This window comes from Mobula birostris, chromosome 17 (genome assembly GCF_030028105.1).
Source record: "Mobula birostris isolate sMobBir1 chromosome 17, sMobBir1.hap1, whole genome shotgun sequence".
In the NCBI taxonomy this organism is placed as follows: domain Eukaryota; kingdom Metazoa; phylum Chordata; class Chondrichthyes; order Myliobatiformes; family Myliobatidae; genus Mobula; species Mobula birostris.
The window spans coordinates 55,898,448-55,925,016 of NC_092386.1; the positions used below are offsets into that span (position 1 = coordinate 55,898,448).

At 41.9% G+C, this 26,569-nt stretch overlaps 1 protein-coding gene across 1 annotated transcript in view; it reads left to right on the forward strand.

Annotated features, from left to right (window-relative positions):
• LOC140211444 (uncharacterized) overlaps window positions 1-26,569 on the forward strand; it is an 83,451-nt gene that overhangs the window by 17,976 nt on the left and 38,906 nt on the right. The window contains exons 4-18 of the mRNA XM_072281153.1: window positions 5,478-5,600; window positions 6,493-6,615; window positions 8,046-8,414; window positions 8,853-8,975; window positions 9,056-9,169; window positions 14,229-14,348; window positions 14,439-14,564; window positions 15,546-15,717; window positions 16,148-16,372; window positions 16,969-17,087; window positions 17,161-17,300; window positions 18,159-18,300; window positions 21,869-22,009; window positions 22,347-22,469; window positions 22,971-23,354. Coding sequence (XP_072137254.1) covers window positions 5,478-5,600; window positions 6,493-6,615; window positions 8,046-8,414; window positions 8,853-8,975; window positions 9,056-9,169; window positions 14,229-14,348; window positions 14,439-14,564; window positions 15,546-15,717; window positions 16,148-16,372; window positions 16,969-17,087; window positions 17,161-17,300; window positions 18,159-18,300; window positions 21,869-22,009; window positions 22,347-22,469; window positions 22,971-23,354 — 2,544 coding nt within the window. The remainder of the gene's footprint in view (window positions 1-5,477; window positions 5,601-6,492; window positions 6,616-8,045; window positions 8,415-8,852; window positions 8,976-9,055; window positions 9,170-14,228; window positions 14,349-14,438; window positions 14,565-15,545; window positions 15,718-16,147; window positions 16,373-16,968; window positions 17,088-17,160; window positions 17,301-18,158; window positions 18,301-21,868; window positions 22,010-22,346; window positions 22,470-22,970; window positions 23,355-26,569) is intronic.

Sequence of the window (26,569 nt, forward strand, 5' to 3'; positions counted from 1 at the left end):
TGCCAACCTATCATGGCTGATTTATTAACCCCCTCAACCCATTCTTCTGCCTTCTCCTGCCCTTGCTAATCAAGAACCTATCAACCTCTATACCTAGTGACTTGGCTTCCCCAACTGTTGGTGGCAATGCATTCCACAGATGCAACATCCTCTGCCTATAGAAATTCCTCCTCAACTCTGCTCTAAAGGGATATCTTTCTAATCTGAGGCTGTGCTCTCTAATCCTAGACTGACCCCACTATAGAAAACCTACAGGCCCTTCAGCCCACAATGCTGTGCCGAGCATGCGCAATAGGAAACGTCCTCTACATCCACTCTGTGTGGGTCTTTCAATATTCAGTAGGTTTCAATGAGAACCATCTTATTCTTCTGAACACCAGCGAATACAGGTCCAGAGCCATCAAATGACTTGTATATTAACCCTTTCATTCCTGGGATTATTTTTTTCAACCTCCTGTGGAGCCTCTCAAATGTCAACACCTCCTTTCTTAGATAAGGACTCCAAAACTGCATAATATTCCAAGTGCAGACTCACCAATATCTTATAAAGCCTCAGCATTATGTCCTTGTTTTTATATTCTAGTCCTTGAAGTGAATGCCAACATATCATTTGCCTTTCTTACCACTGACTCAACATGCGAGTTAACCTTTAAGGAATCCTCCACAAGGACTCTCGTCCCTTTGAATCTCTGATTTCTGAATTTTTCACCCATTTAGAAAATAGTCTATGCCTTTCTTCCTTCTACCAAAGTGCATGAATATGCATTTCCCTGCACTATATTCCATCTGCCATTTCTTTGCCCATTCTCTTAATCTAAGTCCTTCTGCAGGTTCCTTGCTTCCTCAATACTACCTGTCCTTCCACTTTTTTTCACATTGTTCACAAACTTTGCCTGAAAGCCATCAATTCTGGAATCCAAATCATTGACATATAACAAGAAAGGAGTCGTCCCATCACAACTCCCTTCAGAATGCCACTAGTCATTAGCAGCCAACCAACAAAGGTCCACTTTATTCCAACTTTTCGTCTCCTGCCAGTCAGCCAATCTTCTATCCATGCCAGTATCTTCCCTGTAATACCATGGACTCTTATCTTATAAAGCAGCCTCATGTGCCTTGTCATAGACCTTCTGAAAATCCAAGTAAACAACATCCACTGACTCTCCTTTGCCTAGCCTGCCTGTTATTTACTAAAAAAAAAAAAAAAAAAAATTCCAGACAGGTAAGATTTTCCCCTTCACAAAACTGTGCTGGCTTTGGGCTATTTTATCATGTGCCACCAAGTACCCTGAAACCGCATCCTTAATAATAGACTCCAGCATCTTCCCAAGTGCTGAAGTCGAGCTACCTGATCTATCATTTCCTGTCTTTTGCTTTCATCCCGCTTAAAGAGTGGAATGATATTTGCAATTTTCCAGTCCTCCGGAACCATACCAGAATCTAGAGCTTCTTGAAAGATCATTACTAATGAGTCCACAATCTCTTCAGCAGTACATCTAGCATCATGTTATGCACTAACATGTTTGCTGGCAATCCTAAGTGTGGGCAGCATGCTGGCCACAAATTGCCAGAAGGGTAACAGACAAGTGGAAACTCTGAAAAGTAGCAATGTTTTGGTAGCAAATCTGAAGCTACTAATACTTGTGAATAGCTGGGGCAAAAGCACCTCACTAGTCCATAAGCCATAGGAGCAGAATTAGGCCATTCGGCCCATTGAGTCTGCTCGGTCATTCCATCATAGCTGAACCTGGATCCCACCCAACCCCATACACTTGTCGTCTTGCCATATTCTTTGATGCCTTGACTGATCAGAAAATGATAAACTTCTGCCTTGGACTTGGCCTCCACTGCAGTCAGTGGCAGAGCATTCCACAGAATGCTACTTTCTGGCTACAAACAAATTCCTCCTTACCTCTGTTCTAAAGGGTTGTCTTCAATTTTGAAGCTGTGCCCTCTAATTCTGGATACTCACACCATAGGAAACATTCTCACCACGTCCACCTTGCGAGTGGTGATTGATAAGTTTGTGGCCTAAGGTAGAAGAGTCAATTTTAGAAAACCCAGCACATTTATTTTTCAAAGTAGTCCCCTCCTATATGTGCTCATTTAGTCCAGCGGTCATGGAGTATACAGATCCCTTCTTTGTAGAAGTGGTTCACAGCAGGGGTGATTGATAAGTTCGTGGCCTAAGGTAGAAGGAGATGAGTTATTAACTTCAAACTTTCTGCATAATCACTCAAAGAGTTGAACTGCACGTGCATGTAATGAGAGCATCTTCGACCTCCAGGTGGTCCATAGCAGGGGTGATTGATAGGTTTGTGGCCTAAGGTAAGGAGACTAGTTATACCACTCTTGTTACATGCATGTGCAGTTCAACTCTTTGAGTGAAAATGCAGAAAGTTTGAAGTTAATAACTCATCTCCTTCTACCTTAGACCTCGAACCTATCAGTCACCCCTGCTGTGGACCACCATCACCCCTTGTATCTTGTCCTTTCAACATTTGGTAGGTTTCAATGAGATCCCCCGGCAGCCTTCTAAATTCCAGTGAGTGAGGCCCAAGGCTGCCAAACACTTCTCATATGTTAACCCCTCCATTCCTGGAATCATCCTCATGAACCTGCTCTGGACTCTCTCTAATGACAACGCATCCTCTCTGAGATAGGAGGCTCAAAATTGTTGAGAGTACTCCAAGTCCGACCTAACTAGTGCCTTATAAAGGCTCAGCATTATCTCCTTGCTTTTATATTCTAAAATATGTTATTCAACTTTAATTTTTTTTCCTCAGGTGCCAGTATCAAGGATGCCTGAGTTGTTGCAGAGCACTCAAATAGCCAGAAGTTCCTGTACACATTGGAACAATTGATATTGATACATTATAGGCTGAGATCCTGCAGAAGGAGTAAAGGGGGTTGGGCAAGAGGTTAAGAGGCAGAACCCCAAACTCCAGATTGCTCTTGGTACCATGTCATAGTGAAGTTAGAAGTAGACTAATAGGCTAGGTGAATGCATGGCTAAGGAGCTTGTTTAAGGATTAGGGTTCAGGAATTTTTGGATCTCTTTTTGCAGGAGAGACTTGCTGCATACCTCAACTAGAGAAGGACCAATATTCCTAGAGGGAAATTTGCTAGTGCTGCATGAGTGGGTTTAAACCAGGTAATCATTGGGGTCAGACTCACAGTTATGGGATAAAACAGTAGCCACCAAGAGCAGGTTTAGTAATTAGGACAGCTGGGGGTACAGTAAACAGAGGGAGATGAATATTCATTTAAACTGTTTATCTCAATGTATGAGGCTTAACATGAAGGTGGACAAGATCAGATTTAGTTTTAACTCTGGGTCTGGAATGTTGTATGTGTATAATAGCAGGAAATGGCTGAGAGAAAAGCAAGACTGGTAGCTTCATGTTCTAGGATACAGGTGTTACAGAAGTTGGGGAGGAGATGTTTTCTTTTGTGTTAAGGGAGATACAACAGCAGTGCTTCAAGATGGCATTCTTGGCGATTTGTCCAGACTCACTGGAGTTTTAGAAGAATGTCAAATATTGAAAGTCCTATCTCAAGTGGAAGTGGAGGATTCTAGAACCAGAGGGCACTGCCTCAGAATAGAAGAATGTCCCATTAGATCAGAAATTGGGAGGAATTTCTATAGCCAAGAGGATGGTGAATCTGTGGAATACATTGCCATGGATGGGAAGCAGAGTGTGGTGGGTGAAGGTTGTTTCTCAGAATAGAGGCTGATGACTAATGATACATCACAGGACTCTGTGTTGTGACACTTGTTATTCAATATCTGTGATGCAAACGCACAAATCTGCAAGTTTGCAAATGGTACAAAATTAGAAGCTGTCGATGGTAAGAGGAGTATCATAGATTGGGGGAACCGTGAGAAGTGAGCCAAGGAGGGGTAAATGGATTTCAGTACAGATAAATGTGTTGTTTGTTTTAGAAAGTCAGACTAGCCTAAGACTTGTACTGTGAATGATAGGATATTAAGAAGGGCAAGTGCATAAGACGTTGTAAGTGGCATTGCCTGTAGCTAGGATGGTGAAAAAGATGGTTAGCACATTGGCCTTCAGTAAGAGTATTAAGTATAGGAGTAAGAACATTTAGGTTCAGTTACATAAGTCACTGCAGAGGCTACACTTGGAGTGCTGTTTTGGTCACCCAGTTAAAGGAAAGATGTAGTTAACTGTAAGAGTGCAGGATGGATTTGAGGATGTTACCATGACTAGAGGGCTTGTGTCACAGGGAGCGACTGGCCAGGGTAGGTCTGTATTTCTTGGAACATAAGGAAATGAGGGGTAATCTTGCAGTGTTTAACATTGAGTGGTGTACATAAGGTGAATGGGAAATAATTTTCTCCAGATTTTGGTCTTCCCTATCTAGGAGGTATAAACTTGAGGGGAAAGACTTAAAAGAGACCTAAAGGGTGGTGAATATGTGGAGTGAGCTGACAGAGAAAGTGGCTGAGGCAGGTACAATGGTAACATTTAAATTATTAAAAAAAAAAAACAACACACATTTGGTTAGGTACAGGGAGGGGCAGGGCTTGGAGGAATGTGGGCAGAATGCAGGAAATTAGGACTATTTGAGTGGGCACCTGTTCAGCATGAACTGGTTGGGCTGAAGGGCCTGTCTCTGCTGACTCTATAAACACACTGAATAATTACCGGTTGCTTTATCTTAATTGCCACACTCCAGGCTCTTTATACTAATGATCATGGAACTGTATAACCCAAAAGAGGTTCTTAAGCTAGTATCCATGCCTTGACTTTTGTAATTGGTTCATAGTTAATCATATCTTGATTTCTGGGATGTGTTGGGGAAAATTAGTTTCTGCCATTTAAAACTACAGTCGAATTGTGCCAACGACCTACATAAATTGTAAACACAAGGGATTCTGCGGATGCTGGAAATCTTGAGCAACACGCACAAAGTGCTGGAGGAACTTGGCAAGTCATCAGGGCATGAAGGGTCTTGGCCTGAAACATCGACTGTTCATCACCCTCCATAGATGTCACCTCGTTTGTTGAGTATCTACATAAATTGTCTGGTTCTTATGCCAAGTATACTTCAGGTTACTGGTCATTGTTTCATGACTGGTTTTCTTTTTCTCTCCCTCCCACCAATTCCTCCACCCCATTACCAAATAATTTTAAAATACTGATAATATTTATGCTTGGCCACCACCTAGACAGGAACAATTGAACTTACAGTCCTTCTGCCTCTGGTATTATTCACTGTGTGTTTCACTTGCATTCTTGATTTTAAGACTTGGATCTGAAATCTTGATGTAACTAGAACCAATTGGAATGAAAAATTTGCAAATTAGGTTGACCTATAAACGTATTGTTGGTAGTTCATTAGTGAGTTGAGCCTTAGATTGTAGATTGGGATCATTGTGTGGAGGAATAATTAGTGTCACAAGATAATTCAGTCTTGCTGTGTCAATGATGTCTATAAATTCTTTGACACAGTTCAGACTACGTGTGGAGTTTCTGACTTTGTATGCCACAATGGACATTGCTTGCCCAGTAAATGGAAATGTGATGGTGCACCTGACTGTGACGATGGCTCAGATGAAAGCCCAGAAGCTTGTCGTGAGTATGATCTTTGGCAGAAACAGAAACTTTCTCAATCATCTTGTACAGGAGCAGCTCATGCCTGCCCAGCTATTTCACTGCAATTTCAGCTAACCTACCTTAGGCCTTGGCAACTTTGTGCCAAATTCTCATAGCCCTAAATTCTCCTATTTGGTTTTTCAGATTATCTACATCCACTTAATCATCTACCCTCCAACTTGCTAAGGTAAAGAATTCAGATATTTGCTCTCCTTTGCAAGAAACTTCTTAAAAACTATTTAATAGACTGGCACCCTAACTTAAAACTGACCCTTCATCTGAGACCCTCCCACAAGTGAAAATGTCTTAATATTTACCCTGTTACACCCACTCAGAATTTTGAGTACTTCATTAAGATTGCCCTTTGTTCTTCTCCAAAAACTGTAGACCTAACCACATATCCTGCTTACAGAACAATCCTCGCATCCCAAGATTTGGGGTGGTAAACCTCTTTCGGACAGCCTCCAATACTACTAATCTTTTTTTCTTTTGGTCCCCTTTCCAAATTTGTGTACAGTGCTGTAGGTGTGGCTTACCCAGTGCCCTGTGCAATTGTAACAAAGATTCAACTTTTCCAAACTCCTGCACTATTTTCAATGAATCAATATACTTTTGCCCCATTATTGGAGCAGATGTCTCCATCACTCTATTGCAGCTCAGAATTAGTCTTGATGGCTTGAGAAAGTGGAAACAAATTCCGCTAGTAGCCAAAGTCCAACAATATATTGGGCTTGATCAACAACTGCCCATCCACAGGACAGGAACTTCATTTCAGTGAAGCTGCTTAAGTCTCGTGTATGGGATGTTTCAAACCTATAGCAGATCGTCTGAATAACCTGTGTTGTTTCTCCCACTCCCACCCCCACCTCAGAAATGAAAAAATGTAACTTGAATGAAATTAGTTGTGGCCCTGGCACTCTTCAGTGTATTCCCACTGCCTGGAAGTGTGATGGAGGAAAAGACTGTGAGAATGGCAATGATGAAGAGAACTGTGGTATGTTTTTAACAAGCCGGCCAGGTTAACTCTAAAGACTCACTACTGGAGGGTGAAATGTAGTTAAAATCAAATTTGTTCTTGTGGTGGGGAGGACAGAGGTAGTAAATTAGCATTATTGAACTTGTGGCTCACAGGATACTAGCCTGTTGTAAATCAAGGAACATTAAATGCTCCTGCACTCTAGAAGCGTGCTTGCAAACACACTTCTAACATATTTTCTCAAATCTTAGCTTAGCTGTGGAATTTTTACCAGTGTTGTCTTTCTAACTTTGCTTTTGAGAAGAGGGATGGGTGAAAATGAGGAATTCTAATTATAAAAGTCTGCATTGCTCCCTGTTACTATTGATGGTGAGGACATGATGTGGTGAGGACATACAAGTACCTGGAGGTGCATCTGGATGACAGACTTAAGTGGAGCACCAACACAGAGGCTGTGTACAAGAAGGGCCAGAGTCGCCTCTTCTTCCTGAGGAGACTGTAGTCCTTTGGGGTATGCAGGGCTCTCCTCCACATGTTCTCCAAGTTTGTTATTGCCAGTGCAATCTTCTGCAGTGGTGTGCTGGGGCAATGGCATCAACAGGGGTGATGCCAGCAAGCTGAATAAACTGATTAGAAAGGCTGGCTCTGTTACAGGAGTCAAACTGGACACACTGGAGGCTGTGGTAGAACCAGGGCCCTTCGGAAAATCCTGGCAATTCTGGACAATGTTTCTCACCCTCCGCGTGCCACCTTGGCTGAACAGAGGAACATTTTTAGTAATAGACTAAAACAACTGCACTGCTCTAAAGAGCGCTATATGAGGTCATTCTTACCCTCAGCCATTAGGCTCTATAATGAGTCGACCTATAGCCAGGGAAGTGATGACCCCTTCCTGTTTGGGGTAACCCTCTTTTTATTCTTTCGTACTTCTCGACTAATATTTGTGTATCTGTGCACTTGTATTGCTACTGTGGCACTGTCATTTCCTTTGGGATCAATAAAGTATCTGTCTGTCTTACTTGCTTGGGCCCTTGGTTCCTAGGTGGAGCATAGGCCATGGATGACCTCCTGTCTCCATCGTATGGTTAGAGTTCAACAGTGGGTGCGATGGATTGCAGAACTGTACAGGGGATTGGCCTATACAGCTTCAGCAAAGCCCAGTTGGCCGGCCTCGCCTGTTTTCTATTTCTTGCTCCAGGGAAGTCAGGCTGGATTTTCAGAGGCCTGATTATATGGTAATGAGGTGTATTTGCTAATTTCTACTCTCTAAGATCCTGTCGAGTAGAAATTCCAGACAGTGGTTGTTTAATACCTAGACACATAAAAACATTACAAAAATCAAGCAGTTTGTATACTACGGTAATACAGACAATAGTAGCCAAGAAATGATTGCTTTTGCACAGTTATGAGTGTTAAGCCAGTTCTAATAGGAGACCTTTTCTTTTCAGACTCTCTTAACTGCAGTACAGTTGAGTTTACTTGCACCAGTGGTAGATGCATTTCCAGGGCATTTATCTGCAATGGCCAAGATGACTGTGGTGATGGAAGTGATGAAAAAGGCTGTGTTTCCCAATCCTGTGGCCATCATGAGTTCCGGTGCAATAGTTCCGAATGCATTTCCCTGAGTTGGGTTTGTGACAACAACGCTGACTGTGCTGACCAATCTGATGAATCTCCAGAACAATGTGGGCCCACCATTCCTCACGCAACCTGCTCTGCTTATGAGTTCCTCTGCGCGTCTGGCGAATGCATCTATCATCACTGGCACTGTGATGGAGATAATGACTGTGAAGATGGAAGTGATGAGCTGAATTGTGGTAAGTAACATGAAACCAGACTTGTTGGACTGCAGTTGGCTAGTAGGTATCTGAATTTAGTTTTCTGGGCAAGTCTGAGTGTCACATTGACACTTGTTCTACCGCTGGAATGATTTTCTTTAAAATCGTGCTGAATGATCATATGTTAATAATTGAAATGGATATTTTCCTAGGTTTAGGCATCAGTTTACTTATAAGCATTTGGATTATATTTCATGGTTGACTTGCATTAAATGCACTTTTCTTAAGATGAAATTATTCTTTAGTTCTGAGTCTAGTGCAACAGTTTTTTTTTTGGAATATAATTACAATATTACTGATATAATCAGTTGGAGGACAGAACAACACAACAAAATTTTCATTTTCAACACAAATGGATAATGGCAAGGGTTGTATTTGATTGCTATTTCTATAGATTAACAATTTGATTTGATTTAGCTCCGTTGACATGTAGACCAGATCATTTCAGATGTGGCGATGGTAATTGTATCCCGCAAACCAAAAAATGTAATGGATTTGCGGACTGCTCTGATGCTTCTGATGAAAACCACTGCCAGAATGGTAGGTGCATAGTTTTTAAAATGCATCAACTCATAGCTGTTGTATTGGATATAAACTTAAGTGTTTGTCTTTAACTTTAGACTGCACCACTCCTCCTGAGTTCAAATGTCAAAGTGGAGAATGCATTGCTATAAGTAAAGTCTGTAACCACAAACGGGACTGTAGAGATGGGAGTGATGAGCCCTTTAAATGCCGTAAGTAGATCTCTCAGCCTTGCAGAAACAATCGCTGGCATCTTCTCTACTTCTGTGGCTGCATAACCAGTATTGTTTCAAGGAAGTTAGACAATAGACTGTATTGGGAATGTGACTGCCTTGAATCCAAGAATATACTCTTGAAAAGGATGGGGTTGGGGAAGAGAAAGTAGCAATATTTTAAGAATTAGTCTCTCTTGGTGCACCCTAATGCTGACATGCCCAAGGAAGTACTACTGTAAAACACCAGATGACTTGGTATTGTAAGCATTGTATTTGCATGTTCTAAAGGGCCAATACCCAACACTGGATTTGTATATGTGTTTTATTGAATATCAGTTTCATTAAAAGCAAGCAAAGCTTGGTTTTAGTCTTTTGAGGGACTAGAATAGCAAAGTGATATAGACATTTGACCCATTGACTGCAGCAGCTCCAGACCAGCTCTATTGGCAACTTTTTTTTTTCCCTACAAGGGTTTTTCATTCTTAAATCTTGAAAGCTTTGTTCAATCTGCATTCTTAACCCTAACAAACTTGTGCGATCTAATTCTTATTTCATACATGTTTTATTCCTGTTTCATTAAATCTGAGCCCTCCTCAACCACTGGATTATTTTTTTTTGCCAAGTCTAATCCTTGGTTTTCTTTTAAAGCAAAACCTAGTTTGTTTGTTTGTTTTTGTTTGAATTCTACTTTTTCAAGTCTGACCCCAGAGGCCTTCCTATGCCCATAATTTGACATTTCTAAAAGTGACATGCAGATACAACTGGTTAAACAATTTGGATTTGTTGTTGCAATTTGCCTTTTTAATTTAAAAAAAAATGTATGTGCTTATTAACTAACTTGTTAGCTTTGGTCCAAATCTTGGATTCTTCTGGCGGGGCGGGGGGAAGCTCTTCTATAACTTTTTTTATTTTATGGGATGGAGGTGTCACCAGCTAAGCCAACTTTTATTTCCCATCTCTAGTTGCCCTTGAGAAGGAGGTGTTGAGGTGCCTTCCTGAACCACTGCAGTCCCTGAGGTATAGATACTGCTGTTAGGGAGGGAATTCTGTGATTTTTGACCCAGCAACAATGAAGGAACGCTGATGTGTTTCCAAGTCAGGATGGTTAGTGACTTGGAGGGGGATTTCCAAGTGCTGGTGTTCCCAGGTATCTGCTGTTCCCGCCCTTCTGGATGGTAGTGGTCGTGGGTCTGGAAGGTGCTGCCTTAGGAACTTTGTGTTGTTACAGTGCACCTCCTATATATATATATATATATATATATATATATATCACACACTGCTGCAACTGATTGTTGATGGTGGAGGGATTAGATGCTTGTGGAAGGGGTACTAATCAAGTGGGCTGCCTTGTACTGAATGTTGTTGAGCTTCTTGAGTGTTGATGGAGCTGCACTCATCCAGGTGAGTGACGAGTATTCCATTTCACTCCTGATGTGAACCTTGTGGATGGTGGACAGGCTTTAGGGAGTCAGGAGGTGAGTTACACACTGCAGGACTCCTAGCCTTTGACCTGCTCTGGAAGCCATGGTGTTTATATGGCTAGACCAGTTCAGTTTCCTGTCAATGGTAACCCCAGGCTATTGATAGTAGGGGATTCAGTGATGGTGATGCTACTGAATGTCAAGGGACGATGGTTAGATCCTCTCTTGTTGGAGATGGTCATTGCTGGCACTTGCGTGACTCCAAAGTTATCTACTACTTGTCCAGCCCAAGCCTGGATATTGTCCAGGCCCCGCTGCAGTTGGGTGTGAACTGCTTCACTATCTGAGGAGTCACAAATGGTGCAGAACATTGTGCAGTCATCTGCAAACATCCCCACTTCTGACCTTCTGATGGAAGGAAAGTCATTGTTGAACAGCTGGAAATGGTTGGTCCTAGGACACTTCTCTGAGGAACTCCTGCAGTGGTGCCCTGAGGATGAGATGGTTTACTTCCAACCTCCACAACCATCTTCCTTTGTGTCAGGTATGATTCCAACCAGTGGAGGAGTTTCCCCTAATTTCTATTTACTACATTTTAGCTAGGGCACCTTGATGTCATACTCAGTCAAATGCTGCCTTGATGTCGAGGGCTATCACCTCTCACCTCACCTCTGGTATTTAGCTCTCTGTCCATGTTTGGACTGATGAGGTCAGGGGCTGAGTGGCCTTGACGGAACCCAAACTAGGCATCCGTAAGCAGGTTATTGCTGAGTAGGTGCTGCATGATAGCACTGTTGATGACTCCTTCCATTATTTTGCTGATGCTTGAGAGTAGGCTGCCAGGGCAGTAACTGGCTGGGTTGAACTTCTGTTTCATGTGCATAGGACATACTGGGCAATCTTCCACATTGCTGGGTAGATGCCAGTGTTGTAGCTATACTGGAACAGTTTGGCTAGTGGTGCGGCTAGTTCTTGAGCACAAGTCTTCAGGGCTCTTGTCGAGATTTTTGGCTGGGTCCATAGCCTTTGCAGTGTCCAGTGCTTTCAGCCTTTTCTTGATATCACGTGGAGTGAATCAGTTTGGCTGCATACAGACATCTGGGATGCTGGGGACTTCTGGAGGAGGCCGAGCTGGAGCATCTACTTGGCACTTCTGAAGACAGTTGCAATTGCCTTAGCCTTATCTTTTGCATAGGTGTGCTGGGCTCCTCTATCATTGAAGATGAGAATATTTGTGGAGCTGCCTCCTCCAGTGAGTTGTTTGATTGTCCATCATCATTCAGGGCTGGATGTGGCAGGACAACAGAACTTAGATCTGATCCGTTGGTTGTGGGTTCACTTAGCTCTATTACTTGCTGCTTATGGAGTGTTTGGCATGTAAGTAGTCCTGTATAGTGGCTTCACCAGGGGGACACCTCATATTGAGATATACCTGGTGGTGTTCTCAGCATGCCCTCCTGCACTCTTCATTGAACCAGGGTTGATCCCCTGGCCTGGTGGTAATGTTAAAGTGGGGGATATGCTGGGCTGTGAAGTTACAGATTGTAGTTGAGTACAATTCTGCTGCTGCTGATGTCCCACAGCACCTCATAGATGCCCCATCTTGGGCTGCTAGATCTGTTTGAAGTCTATCCCAATTAGCACGGTGGTAGAGCCACACAACGCTGTGGAGAGTTTCTTCAATGTGGAGATGGGATTTAGTCTCCACAATACTCTGCAGTGGTCACTTCTACCTATACTGTCGTGGTCAGATGCTTCTGCGGCAGGCAGGTTGGTGAGAGTGAGGTCGTGTGTTTTTTCCCTCACAACCTGCTATAGTCCCAGTCCTGTAGCTATGTCCAGTAGGACTTGTGGTACTACCTGGACATTGAAATTCCCCCACCCAGAGTACATTCTGTACCCTTGTCACCCTCAATACCTCATCCAAGTGCTGCTCAAGATGGAGAAGTACTAATTCATCAGCTGTGGGAGAATGGTATGTGGTAATCAGCAGGAGGTTTCCTTGTCCTTGTTTAATCTGGTGCCATGAGACTTCATGGGGTCCAGAGTCCATGTTGAGAGTTACCAGGGCAACTCCCTCTCTGCTGTAAACCACCGTGCCACCACATCTGCGAGTCTGTCCTGCTAGTGAGACAGTACATACCCAGGAATGGTGATGAAGTCTGGAATGTTAACTGCTAGATATGATTCTGTCAGTACAAATATGTCAGGCTATTGCTCGACTAGCCTGAATCTACAGAAAACTGCTATCACTGTAACTCTACATGTGGTTCACTGTGGCCATGGTTGCTACACTCCCTCCATTACTCCTTACAGCATCTGGAATTTGCTTAAGGTAATGCCCAATTCCAAAAAAAAAAATCTGCCCCAGCAGACTTGAGAGTGTGGGATTGTCATTGTCCATTCAGAAGTCTGATGGCAGAGGGGAAGAAGCTGTTCCTGATGTGTTGAGTGTGTCTTTAGGCTGCTGTACCTCATTGATGGCAGCAATGAGAAGGTGTGACCTAGATGATGGGGGTCCTTAATGATGGATGCTGCCTTTTTAAGACTTGAATTTTAACTTTAGGTCGTTTTGATAACAGTTAAATGGGCATCTAATCAAGCCTTCTATGACAATATTGTCAATTGCAATCAGGCCAACTTGAATGCATATTGCCAACATCAAATTAGCAAGTCCTCTAAAATGCTGCCTATCATTCTGAACAAGCAGCCAATCTTTATGGGCCTTGTCAGTTGCAATAGTTAACTCCTTCAAGATGTTCTGATATCCTCCATTTAACAACTTGGTTTATTTTCTGTCCACTTTTCACTTTGATCTAGCCTTCCCTCCTTTCAGAAAGTGTCATAATTCAGAGAATCTGGAATACTTTTTTTCCATTTTGAACAGAATTCTATATAAGGATTTCCATCTTGAAGAGAGTTGTTACTGATAAAGCTGCCTCATTTAGCAAATGTGGTACCCGTTTTTGATATTGTTTGTTCCTGGATCAATTTTTTTTTTTTCCTGGCGTTATTTACTCAATCCAAACTGTTATACATTTGGTGAGTGCATGGACTGTCAGGGACTGCCAGTGACGGTGGTGGAGGTGGATACAACAGGGCCTTTTAAGAGACTCTTGGGTATACGGAGCTTAGGAAAATAGAGGGCTATGCGCTAGGGAAATTCTAGGCAGTTTCTTGAGTAGGTTACATGGTTGGCACAACATTGTGGGCCGAAGGGCCTGTAATGTGCTGTAGAATTCTGTTTCCATTCCTCCCAGAATGAAAGGAACCTGAGTTGGGGATACTAAGCATCCAATCCAACATGGACCATTTTAACAGGTTGCACCTTTTCAGTTTGATCTCATCACTGAATTGGTTTAAAATCCTCTGCCAATACGCCTGTGTCCTTGGAAGTGTGTGTAGGGAGTTGTTATGGTGAATTACAAGACAATCTAAAGGAACTTGAGTCTATTGGTGTAATTAGTTGATTTGATTCCTGATATACTATCAAGGTGTGAAAAGTTCAATAAAGATTCTGCTATTAAAAGTTTAAATTGACTAACTGTGTAAGAAATCATTACTTTTACATGAAGTGTTTTGGAAAACCTGGAGCTTTCTTCAATCCTCTACCCTGTATTCACCTCTTTCTATAGGACTAAATGAATGCTTGGCGAACAATGGTGGTTGCTCTCATGTTTGCCGGGACCTTCCCATTGATTATGAATGTGATTGCCCTGCTGGTTTTGAATTAGTTGATGAGAAGACCTGCGATGGTAAGTGTTGCTAGTTGAATCCTTGTTTGGAATGTATTTTCTGTCCAGTTAATGTAGTTAGATGGGGATGCATGCTGCTCTCTTTTACAGATATCAATGAATGCTTAAACACAGCAACCTGTAGCCAAATCTGCATTAACTTAAAAGGAAGCTATAAATGTGAATGTCATAAGGGATATCATCTGGATCCAACCAATGGAGTGTGCAAGGCTGTAGGTATGTATGTGCAATTCTGTTAAATGAGCAACTATGTGGAAGTTTTTGGGTAGTGTTTTTAAAAACTAAATGGTGACAATAAGGCAAGGTTTATTTTTAAAAAGGACTTCAAGAGAATAGTATAGTTTTTAATCAACTGTATTCATAATAAATTATTTACAAGAATAAACCATGCAAAGCCTTGCATTCATAGAAAATGTGTTAAGTAGTCTATTACAGTTCTTTAAAACCAATAGTACTATTCCGCTGTGGTAAGACACTACTACAATAATTGAGGGGCTTTCTCACCCATCCCAGCCCCTCGCTGCCCAGCAGCAGAAGAAGCTTAAACTGTGGTCCTTTTTCTCCACCTCCCTCCACCCCCCACCAAGCCCTTGAGGGGGCTGCACCCATCTTCAGTGTGTCCCTCAACGCGTACTCCTGCAGCCAGGAATGTGCCAGTCAGCAGCATTTCTCTGCAGACATCTCAATCTTGACAGACCAAGGTGATAATCTTCCTGTAGTATGTGGTGTCTGTGTCTGCGTCCCTGAGAACAGCCCTGGGAGGCCCTCCAGTCTGATCCCCCTCCCATGTCTGGAACATCACACCCACTGAGCACTGCCCCCTAGTGGACTATAGTGGGGACAGAACCTTTGCTCACGGCTTTGCAGACTGTGAGGGCGTGGAGAAAGAAGCAAGGGTCTGGGTCACAGTTTATCCTGAGGAGCTGCATGACACTTCTTTTGATCCATGAATAAATGATAGGGGACAATGTATTTATTTGGACAATGACTAAGAGTGTCACTTTGCTACGTCCTATTGCCAGGATTTGGCAGCTTCCCATTAACCTTTTTAATGCTCTTCTAATGCAATTTGTGGCTGAATCAATGTCATGGGCCACTGAGGTCTTGATGTAAGCACTTTTTGTAATTTTTTAACTGCTTAAGACATTTGCATTAATGCAGAAGGTGGTGGAATTAGATTGGAATATTTTTCTTCAGGCAAAGAGCCCTACTTGATCTTTACAAATCAGCATGATATTCGGAAGCTTGGGCTACATCATCAGGAGTATACCCAGATGGCCATGCGACTCAGGAATGCTGTAGCACTGGATGCTGATATTGCAGAGGAGAAAATTTTCTGGGCTGACTTGAAGCATCAAGCAATTTTTAGGTATGCAGATTTATTTGAGAATGCTTGTGAAACGTAATATTGATTTTTTTTTAAAAAGTTTATCATTCCTTCAGCTGATAGTTCTATTCTTGATTGGACTTCAATACAAACTACACTTAACATCAAATGCTGAGCAAGTTATTTTCTAACCAAAACTGCACTAGTTCCTTAGGAATTGCGTGTGTAAAGTCAATCACCTGCAGGGAGAATCTAGTTAATCAATGTTTTCCTTAACTAAACTGGAAAGGCTCTATTGTATATCTCCTGTTAGCAGCAATTTATGTGAGACTTGCTTGTATTGCAATAGTGCACCTTACATTGTTAGTTAATTGTAATTTCCAACATTACAAATTTGCATTTTTTTTTGCTCTTGGCAACAGTGGACATGGGAAACTTTTGATGCAGACTATCAACTTTTGCTTTTTAACAGCATGTCCTTGAACAAATACAGAAGTGCTCCAGGTCGCTCTTTGCTTGTTAGGAATTTGAGCATTCCGTCAGGAATTGCAGTGGATTGGATCTACAAGCACGTGTACTGGACTGATCGTGGTGCTAAAACAATATCTGTGGCTACAATGGATGGATTTAAGAGGAAGACTCTTTTTGATGACAACATGACAGAACCAGCCTCTATAGCAGTTGATCCATTATCAGGGTATCTCTGTTAATGCCTTGCAGGAAGCTTTGACATGCATAATATAATAGTGCATCATAATTTGCAGTCTAAATTTTAAGGCTACATATGGTATTTTAAATCTACTTTGATTAAACTGACGTTGCCCTTGAATTCTCAAATCTGGCAACACAATTGTGACCAAAGCTCCTAAGGGAATGAAGCTTTCCCTTTTTTTAAAAAAAAAAGCACTGAATATTAAGCATTAACTGCTTAGAAATGCTTGCGACAATTAGCACCAGGAGCTTAATTGAATAGTCACATAAACACAGCCTCTTGAAATAGAATAGTGGGGGGGTTGGTGGCAGCAGGCAGAAAGAGGAGAGGGGAGTTCAATCACAGGAACATTTCATAAAATATATTGGAACAGGGATTTAAATGGTGGATGAGAATTGTGTTTTCTGTGAAACTTGTTCAAAGTAGCACCTGATGATTTATAGTTGGGCTAACTTCATTTATGAAATCCAGATCAATTTTAGTCAATAGTATATTGATTCATCTTTGTCATTAAGCTTTTCCAATCTACTGTTGAATTTGATTGTTTTGGTCTGTTCATAAGCTTAATTTTAATTCTTTAGATATCTGTACTGGTCTGATTGGGGTGAACCAGCAAAGATAGAGAAAGCAGGAATGAATGGTGTTGGTCGCAAGGTCCTGGTTGATATGGAGATTCAGAGACCAAATGGCATTGCACTTGGTAAGGTAACTCCTCAAGAGCATCGTCTGTACTTTGAATTGAGCATGGATTTACAATCTAAATTCTTTCCCAGACACTGTGAAAAGCTGCCTTTATTGGGTTGACTCAAAGTTGCATACACTGTCCAGCGTAGGCCTGAATGGACAGGATAGAAGAACTGTGCTTTCTTCGCAAAGTTACCTTTCTCGGCCTTGCAGCGTTGCAGTATTTGAGGTAAGGTTGTTCTAGCTATTGACTACTATTAATTGCCAAAAAATGATTTTTGGATTTCTAGAGTTGTTTACAAAATTGCAGTGTACCCTGTATGTAAGTTAATGCAACCCTTGGTGTACAAAACAACTTTTGACGAATAGCTTTGAATAAATGTACCAAATTTGAGTTCAATTTTGCTCTTTTGAATTAAGATGTTCTGAATTGCTCTTTACTTGACAGTTTGGAATAAAACAAGCCTGAATCTAACAGCAATATAAATTTGACCACATTGCTTGTCAAATTCTGGTGGAGGGAATGAACTTTACTCGTGAAAATTCTGTCTGTCTCTCCACCTCCAAGTCTTGGACAGAATGTTGTTTTAATCTCCTCATTTTCACTATTTCAACTGCGTGTCAGAATTGATGAGTTTGCCACATCTGTTTCCATTAATGTGGACGAATTTCATAATTCTGGCATGGAATTTTTTTTGGTGTTTAAGAAAGAAACACCAGAAACATTTAGCGGGTCTGTGGAGAGGCACTTTAGATCAATGCCCCTGTTCTTTCACTTGAGATTTTTTTTCCCGTCAGTTCAGGTAGCGTAAAACTGTTTCAAGCATTCCATTGTGCACACACCCCCACCCCAGGTTTCCAATGTAGAAACAAGTTCATTACCATTTAACATAAAGTGCCTAAATTTAAACTTCAGACTAGGTTTATATGTGCACAACTGGAAGCTTACACAAGGTAACCATAAACTTCAAAGCATTTTTAAATGTGAGCAGCCTTTACTGTGGGTTTTCTATAGTACATTAAACAAGAGAAAGCTACTTTGCCAATGATTACATCTGAATACAATAACTAAATTTACATTTTCCAGGATCGTGTCTTCTGGTCTAATGGAGACACTGAAACAATCTATGGAGCCAACAAATTCACGGGAGCAGATCTTCAGATTCTAGCTTCTAATCTTCAGAAATCTCAGGATCTCATAATTTATCATGAATTAATCCAGCCTTTTGGTAAGTGGCCTCTGAACAATTGAGTTATCCTTAAGGTAGCAGTGAAGTTTGGTTTTGGCCTCACTGATCAAAGTATCAATTTTAGCATTTTTACAGTGTAGTTTTCAGATATTTGAATGACTGCTTCCTTGTCATGTGCCTTTGTCAAACATTTCTAATATTGCTGACAAACATGATATTGCCTCCACTGTTTTAGCTGGAGAATTGCCTTCCATGGACTAGTGCTTTAGGAGCTTAATGAATTATACAGGTAACTGTGGCTGCTGAATATTGAACATCATTAAAATTACTTTGGGGAAATTCGGTGCTTTGCGGTTTAGGATGCTGAATTAACAATCCTGATATGTTTAATGATTGGCTTGACTAGATTATGCATTGCGGAACAGTGTTCACCACTTTAAAAGCTACAGTTACATCCATAGTTCCCTCTCAGCTGCGCACGTGTGTGCGTGCACATACGTTTTTCAACCAGCGCACAAAGGAAACTAATGTGCGCACAAATAGTTAGTTACCTAAAATAATGTAGTAATTAATAATTATACTTATTGAAAATAATCTTTTAGCTAACTGTTTTTGTTAACTAGTTAGTTGGTTTTTCAAATACCACAATGCACATCACTAATTTACGTCACCTCACCTTTCCTGTTCCAGTTTGTACAGCTGCATCACAGCAGCAGCCATGTTTGGCGGACAGTGTTCATATTGTAAAGTTTACAAAGATCTGTTTCAAATCCTGTAGATAGCTAAGTTTTATTGGAAAAAATATTGATTCACTATGTTGAACTCAGAAGCGAAGAGCGTGAAGCACAAAAAAACTGCAAATTTGTTTAAAGTTGAATGGCTTAACAAAATAGTAGAAACTGCTACACTGAAAGCTCATGAGGTCATGAACGTTCAGCTAAGAGAAATATTTATGTATGGTTCAGAAACTGGAGTTATCTGTATTGTCATGATGCAAAAGTTGCTGAAGAATTTGCTAGTGGAAAGAAATGGGATGATATTTGGAAACTTGACTTTTTGAAGTGTCATTTGGCAAGTAAGTCGAATTTGGACGGTGTACAAAAGCTCAGGCAACAGAACCCGTCATTACCAGTTGCAGGAGTGCTACTCATGTTACGGTTGAGTGCAGATGCGCGAGAGCGAAAATGATCAAACCCAGAGGAGATCAAAGTTGAGGTACAAGAACGGTCAGCTTTTGATTTCTCCACAATTGCAGATTGTGACTTTGCATTTGGCGATGAACAAGTTAATGCCTTGTGTCTAAAATATCAGGATTTTCTTGCTAAAAATATTGTAATAGTTAGACAGTTTAATGATTTCAAATTTTCCATGCCAGAAAAAATTAAATCCAAACTGATTTCAAACTTTGCTCAAATGGTGGCATTTGTACTTCAAAATGAACAGTTTTGCAACCTTCACACATCAAAGTTGCTGGTGAACGCAGCAGGCCAGGCAGCATCTCTAGGAAGAGGTACAGTCGACGTTTCAGGCCGAGACCCTTCGTCAGGACTAACTGAAGGAAGAGTGAGTAAGGGATTTGAAAGTTGGAGGGGGAGGGGGAGATCCAAAATGATAGGAGAAGACAGGAGGGGGAGGGATGGAGCCAAGAGCTGGACAGGTGATAGGCAAAAGGGATACGAGAGGATCATGGGGCAGGAGGTCCGGAAGAAAGACAAGGGGGAGGACCCAGAGGATGGGCAAGGGGTATATTCAGAGGGACAGAGGGAGAAAAAGGAGAGTGAGAAAGAATGTGTGCATAAAAATAAGTAACAGATGGGGTACGAGGGGGAGGTGAGGCATCAGCGGAAGTTAGAGAAGTCAATGTTCGTGCCATCAGGTTGGAGGCTACCCAGACGGAATATAAGGTGTTGTTCCTCCAACCTGAGTGTGGCTTTATCTTTACAGTAGAGGAGGCCATGGATAGACATGTCAGAATGGGATGTGGAATTAAAATGTGTGGCCACTGGGAGATCCTGCTTTCTCTGGCGGACAGAGTGTAGTTGTTCAGCAAAGCGGTCTCCCAGTCTGCGTCGGATCTCGCCAATATATAAAAGGCCACATCGGGAGCACCGGATGCAGTATATCACCCCAGTCGACTCACAGGTGAAGTGTTTCCTCACCTGGAAGGACTGTTTGGGGCCCTGAATGGTGGTAAGGGAGGAAGTGTAAGGGCATGTGTAGCACTTGTTCCGCTTACACGGATAAGTGCCAGGAGGGAGATCAGTGGGGAGGGATGGGGGGAACGAATGGACAAGGGAGTTGCGTAGGGAGCGATCCCTGCAGAATGCAGAGAGAGAGGTGGGGGGTGGAGGGAAAGATGTGCTTAGTGGTGGGATCCCATTGGAGGTGGCGGAAGTTACGGGAAAATAATATGTTGGACCCGGAGGCTGGTGGGGTGGTAGGTGAGGACCAGGGGAACCCTATTCCTAGTGGGGTGGCGGGAGGATGGAGTGAGAGCAGATGTACGTGAAATGGGGGAGATGCGCTTAAGAGCAGAGTTGATAGTGGAGGAAGGGAAGCCCCTTTCTTTAAAAAAGGAAGACATCTCCCTCGTCCTAGAATGAAAAGCCTCATCCTGAGAGCAGATGCGGCAGAGACCCCCCCCCCCCCCCCCCCCCCCCGTCTTTCTTCCCGGACCTCCTGCCCCATGATCCTCTCGTATCCCTTTTGCCTATCACCTGTCCAGCTCTTGGCTCCATCCCTCCCCCTCCTGTCTTCTCCTATCATTTTGGATCTCCCCCTCCCCCTCCAACTTTCAAATCCCTTACTCACTCTTCCTTCAGTTAGTCCTGACGAAGGGTCTCGGCCTGAAACGTCGACTGTACCTCTTCCTAGAGATGCTGCCTGGCCTGCTGCGTTCACCAGCAACTTTTATGTGTGCTGCTGGAATTTCCAGCATCTGCAGAATTCCTGTAGTTTTGCGACCTTGCACAGTTGATGGACATTAGGGGAAACTTTCTTGCGTCTAGTGCGGACTGTGAGCGAGGTTTTAGCCTAATGAATCAACTGAAAAACAAGCTGAGAAACCGTTTAGGTGAATGTCAATTGGGTATGTTAATGAGAATCAAAAGCTATCAATTGGATGGAAGTTCTATTAGTCTAGATAGTCTACAAAGAATGGGTAAACGCCAAAGACAGGAGAGAGGAAAAAATAACTGAGTGACTTAAATATGTATGTTATTTTGTTGTTATTCTGTGCAGTTTTATGTCAAATATTTTGTAAACCTACATAAACTGTGCCACGTGTGCATTCAGTGCGCACATATTTTTGCCACAGAGAAAAAAGTTTGCACAACATAATATTTTTGCGCACACTGACTACTAAAAATTAGAGGGAACATTGGTTACATCCCTAAAATCCACCAGATTATAGATTAGTTAAACTCATTAGCTTTAGCCAAAATTAATTAAACAAAATTGCTTAACGGAGATTGAATCTTTCTGAAAAGATTTGGATGATCAGTTGCTGCAGGACTTCTGATTGCAAAGTTTAACCTTAATTATGTGCAAGTATTTTATCGTGTATAACCTACTGCAACCAATCATCTTTCATCTGGAAACACTGCAGGGAAGAACTGGTGCAATGACACTTTGAAAGCAGGCTGTGAATACATGTGCCTCCCTGCTCCTCAGAAAGATGCTTCAACTCCAAAATATTCCTGTGTGTGTCCATCTGGAATGGAAGTGAATGAACGATGGTGTAGGACAGGTAACATTCATTTGACAATTGTCTAATTTGCACATTATCTTGGTTCAGTTTTGATTCTGAAGTTCAATGATTTGATCTCCAAAAGCAACTCGAGTCTACATCTTAAACTTTCATGCTTGGAGATTTGGAATGGATATTGATTAACAAAGTTAATTGATTAACAAAGATATTGATTCAGCAGAACAGGCTATGCAGATTTAAAGCAGAAACTTTAACAAATTTTGAAGTTGTAAATTGAAGGTTGATTTATTGGCTAAGACATTGCGTGTTTTAAAGTTAACTTTTGAATATGAGAGTACTGATTATAGCTTTGTATCAGCTGTGCATGTTCTTTCAGATATTAGAGCATGTCAGATTCATGAGATCAGCTGTGGTTCTAGATCTCATCAATGCATTCCTGTCTCCTGGAAATGTGATGGTGAAAAGGATTGTGCTAATGGAGGCGATGAGGAAAACTGTGGTAGGCTTTATATTTGCTCCTTGTCTGCTCCTGCTATTAATGTTAATTTTGTAATCCTTTATGCTGTGTTCAACTGTATTCAATTAAAGATGCCAGTTCCGAATTGTAAGTCTCAGTACTCCTGTCATCGCAAAGATTAAATATTGATGCCAGAGTCGTAATATTTTTAAACATGCAGCAATATTGTTAGAAGTACCGCTTGATACGACATAGATGAAAACCCAAATATGGTGGTGCTGCCAATATTGCTAGTGAGCAGTTGTGGGTTAGTTGCCTTAAAAATCACTTGCTGCTCAAATCCCTTGACCCTCTTCAAATTGTCCTATTAGTCTTGAATTTCAATTTTCACACCTTCAAATGTGAGTCTCGTTGTGAATTTGCAGTAAAGACCTTTATTTTGTAAATGCTCAATGAAGATGCATTGTGCTCATCAATTCTGAATGGGTCTTGATTACTTTGCTCTACAGAAGCGGAAAATTTAAAACACTTTGTTCTCCCCAGGCACCTTTACTTGCAGTAATGTGGAATTTACTTGCTCAAGTGGCAGATGCATTTCTAAATCCTTTATTTGCAATGGTGAAGATGATTGTGGTGATGGAAGTGATGAGAATGGCTGTACTCGCTCAACCTGTGGATTACATGAGTTTCAGTGCAGAAATATGGAATGTATACCATTAAGCTGGTTGTGTGACAACAACGTTGACTGTTCAGACAAATCTGATGAATCGGTGGAACACTGTGGCCATACTCTTCTTTCTCTTCCTCTTCCTCCTCCTACCTGTCCTTTCAATGAGATGCGTTGCCGTTCAGGAGAATGTATTCATTACCATTGGTACTGTGATGGAGATAGTGATTGCAAGGATGGAAGTGACGAAATCAACTGTCGTAAGTAAAATGCTTCTGTAACTTTGCAAGCATTGGCTCCCTGAATGTTTCAGTTCCACTGGTAGAAGGCTGGAGCATTAAAACCTCCTACTAAAAGAACGTAATGAGTCAAGTAGTAGGAGGCAGGCGGTAGGAAAGAACTAACATTCCAGGTCAAAACCTAGTCAATGGTGATGGCTTGTATGAGGGGGAGGGGGGCAGAAGTTGAGTGGTAAGATGATGATGGCAAGTAGCAGATGGCATTCAACCTAGAAAAGTATTGTCATTCACTTTAGGAAGGTCGAATTTGAAGGGTCAATGACAGGATTTTATAGCAGTATGGAGGAACGGAGGGATCGTGTGATCCACATCCATCAAAGCTGTGGTGCAAGTTGATAGATTAAGAAGGTCTATAGTGTATTTGCCTTCATTATTAATGAATTGAGTTCAGGAGCTGCTAGGCAATTTTGCAGCTCCTATAAAACCCTGGTTAGGCCACAGTAGGAATAGAAACATAGAACCATAGGAAATAGGTGCAGGAGTAGACCCTTCGAGCCTGCACCGCCATTCAGTAAGATCATGGCTGATCATCCAACTCAGAACCCTGTACCTGCCTTCTCTCCATATTGTGTTCCACTCTGGTTGCCACATTATAGGAAGGATAAGACATTGGAGCAGAATTATACCATTTGGCCCATTGAGTCTGCTCCACCATCCCATCATGGCTGATTGTCTGTCAATCCCATTGTCCTGCCTTCTCCCCATAACATTTTATACCCTGTCTAATGAAGAACCTATCAACATCCAGTTCATTGGGGCAGTCACTTATTCTGATGGTGATGAAAGTGACACAGGACTGAGTAGCCTTCATACTTGTACAGTGAAAACTAACAAGAGACAAGCGATATGACCTACAACGGAGGTGAACGGCAAATTAATTAAAATGGAATTGGACACAGGCTCAACTGTTTCAGTCATTCCGCAAAATGAGTTTGAATAGGTTTTCAAAGATACTAGACTAAGTCCTACAAATATCAAACTCAGAATTTGTACTTGAGAAAAGATGACTTCTATGTGAGTTGACATTCTTAACAGTGAAATACAGCAACCAACAAGCCACATTGGGCTTGCATATGGTTAAAAATGGGTGGACCAACATTGAGGGGATGTGACTGGCTGAGACAACTGCAACTTGATTGGAGGTCCATCCACCATTTGCATGCCACATCCCCTGCAATAGAGTCACCTGGAAGCGAATTAAGAAAGGTGGTGGATGATGCCACAGTAGTGTTTATGGATGGCATTGGAAAACTGACATATCAAGAGTAAAATGGTGTTAAATGAAAATGCCACATGCAAATTTTACAAAGCCCATCCGGTTCTGTGATAAAGTAGTCAGTGAGATGGATTGCATGCAGGCTGAAGAAATTCTTTCCAAAGTTGAGTGCAGCCCATGGGTAACGCCAGTAGTCCTAGTAACCAAGAAGAATGGATCTCTCCCAATCTCTGCTTTCCTGCTGCTCTTAGTGGAACACATTTCTGTGTATTGAAAATAGACACTAGTGGCTGATGATCAGTAATGAGGGTAAACTCTGTCCCATACAACTTCTGCTTGAAATGTTTTGCAGCCAAGCCAGATTCAAGGCCTCTAGCAATCTATGTGTAATTTTTCTGTACAGCAGTAAGAGAACATGATGCAAAGGCTCCCAACTTTGCTCCCAAAACTCCAGCAGTTTCAAAGCGACTGTGTTAGCTGACATGTTCAATAATTCTCGAATCATCCTAGGGCATCGGGGTCACCACTGTAGGTTCTCACAAATAAAACAGTGGGGGTATTTTATGTTTCAGAAAAGTTGTAGCAACTAGTTTATTGAACACCAAGAAACTGAACTCGGTTTACTAGAAACCCTTGTGTAATTACATCATTCAGTTAGACCATCCTCTTTAAGTGAAACTCCAACTCGGTGTCAGTGGTTGTGAATTATGTACATTTCCACCAATGACCTTACCCTACATAAGGATTCCACATCTTCCAATCCATTATCAGTCCTTTCTAAGGATTTGATGTAATTTTTTTAAATCAACAGAGCCCCTCGTCCTCGTCCTCGTCCCCCCTCCCCCCTCCCCCCTCCCCCCTCCTCCCATCCCTGGATGTTAAGTTCTCAGCTATGATCTTCTTTCAGCCACAACTCAAGTGATACCCACAATGTCATACATGCCAATCTCTGTACAGACGGAGACAATGCAGCCTCTGTACCTCCCTCCTGCAATTGGATCCTCAACTTCCTAACTGGAAGACCACAATCTGTGCGGATTGGTGTTAACATATTTTCCTCGCTGATGATCAACACTGGCGCACCTCAGGGGTGTGTGCTTAGCCCACTGCTCTACTCTCTGTATACACATGACTGTGTGGCTAGGCATAACTCAAATACCATCTATAAATTTGCTGAAGATACAACAATTGTTGGTGGAATCTCAGGTGATGACAAGAGGGCATACAGGAGTGAGATATGCCAACTAGTGGAGTGGTGCTGCAGCAACAACCTGGCACTCAACGTCAGTAAGACAAAAGAGCTGATTGTGGACTTCAGGAAGGGTAAGACGAAGGAACACATACCAATCCTCATAGAGGGATCAGAAGTGGAGAGAATGAGCAGCTTCAAGTTCCTGGGTGTCAAGATCTCTGAGGATCTAACCTGGTCCCAACATATCAATGCAGTTATAAAGTAGGCAAGACAGCAGCTATACTTTATTAAGAGTTTGAAGAGATTTGGCATGTCAACAAATACACTCAAAAACTTCTATATTTGTACCATGGAGAGCATTCCGACAGGCTGCATCACTGTCTGGTATGGAGGGGCTACTGCACAGGACCGGAAGAAGCTGCAGGAGGTTGTAAATCTAGTCAGCTCCATATTGGGTACTAGCCTACAAAGTACCCAGGATGTCTTTAGGGAGTGGTGTGTCAGAAAGGCAGTGTCCATTATTAAGGACCTCCAGCACCCAGGGCAAGCCCTTTTCTCACTGCTACCATCAGGTAGGAGATACAGAAGCCTGAAGGCACACACTCAGCAATTCAGGAACAACTTCTTTTCCTCTGCCACCCGATTCCTAAATGGACATCGAATCTTTGGACACTATCTCACTCTTTTAATATACAGTATTTCTGTTTTTGCAATTTTTTTAAATCTATTCAATATATGTAATTGATTTACTTCATTATTTTTTTCCTC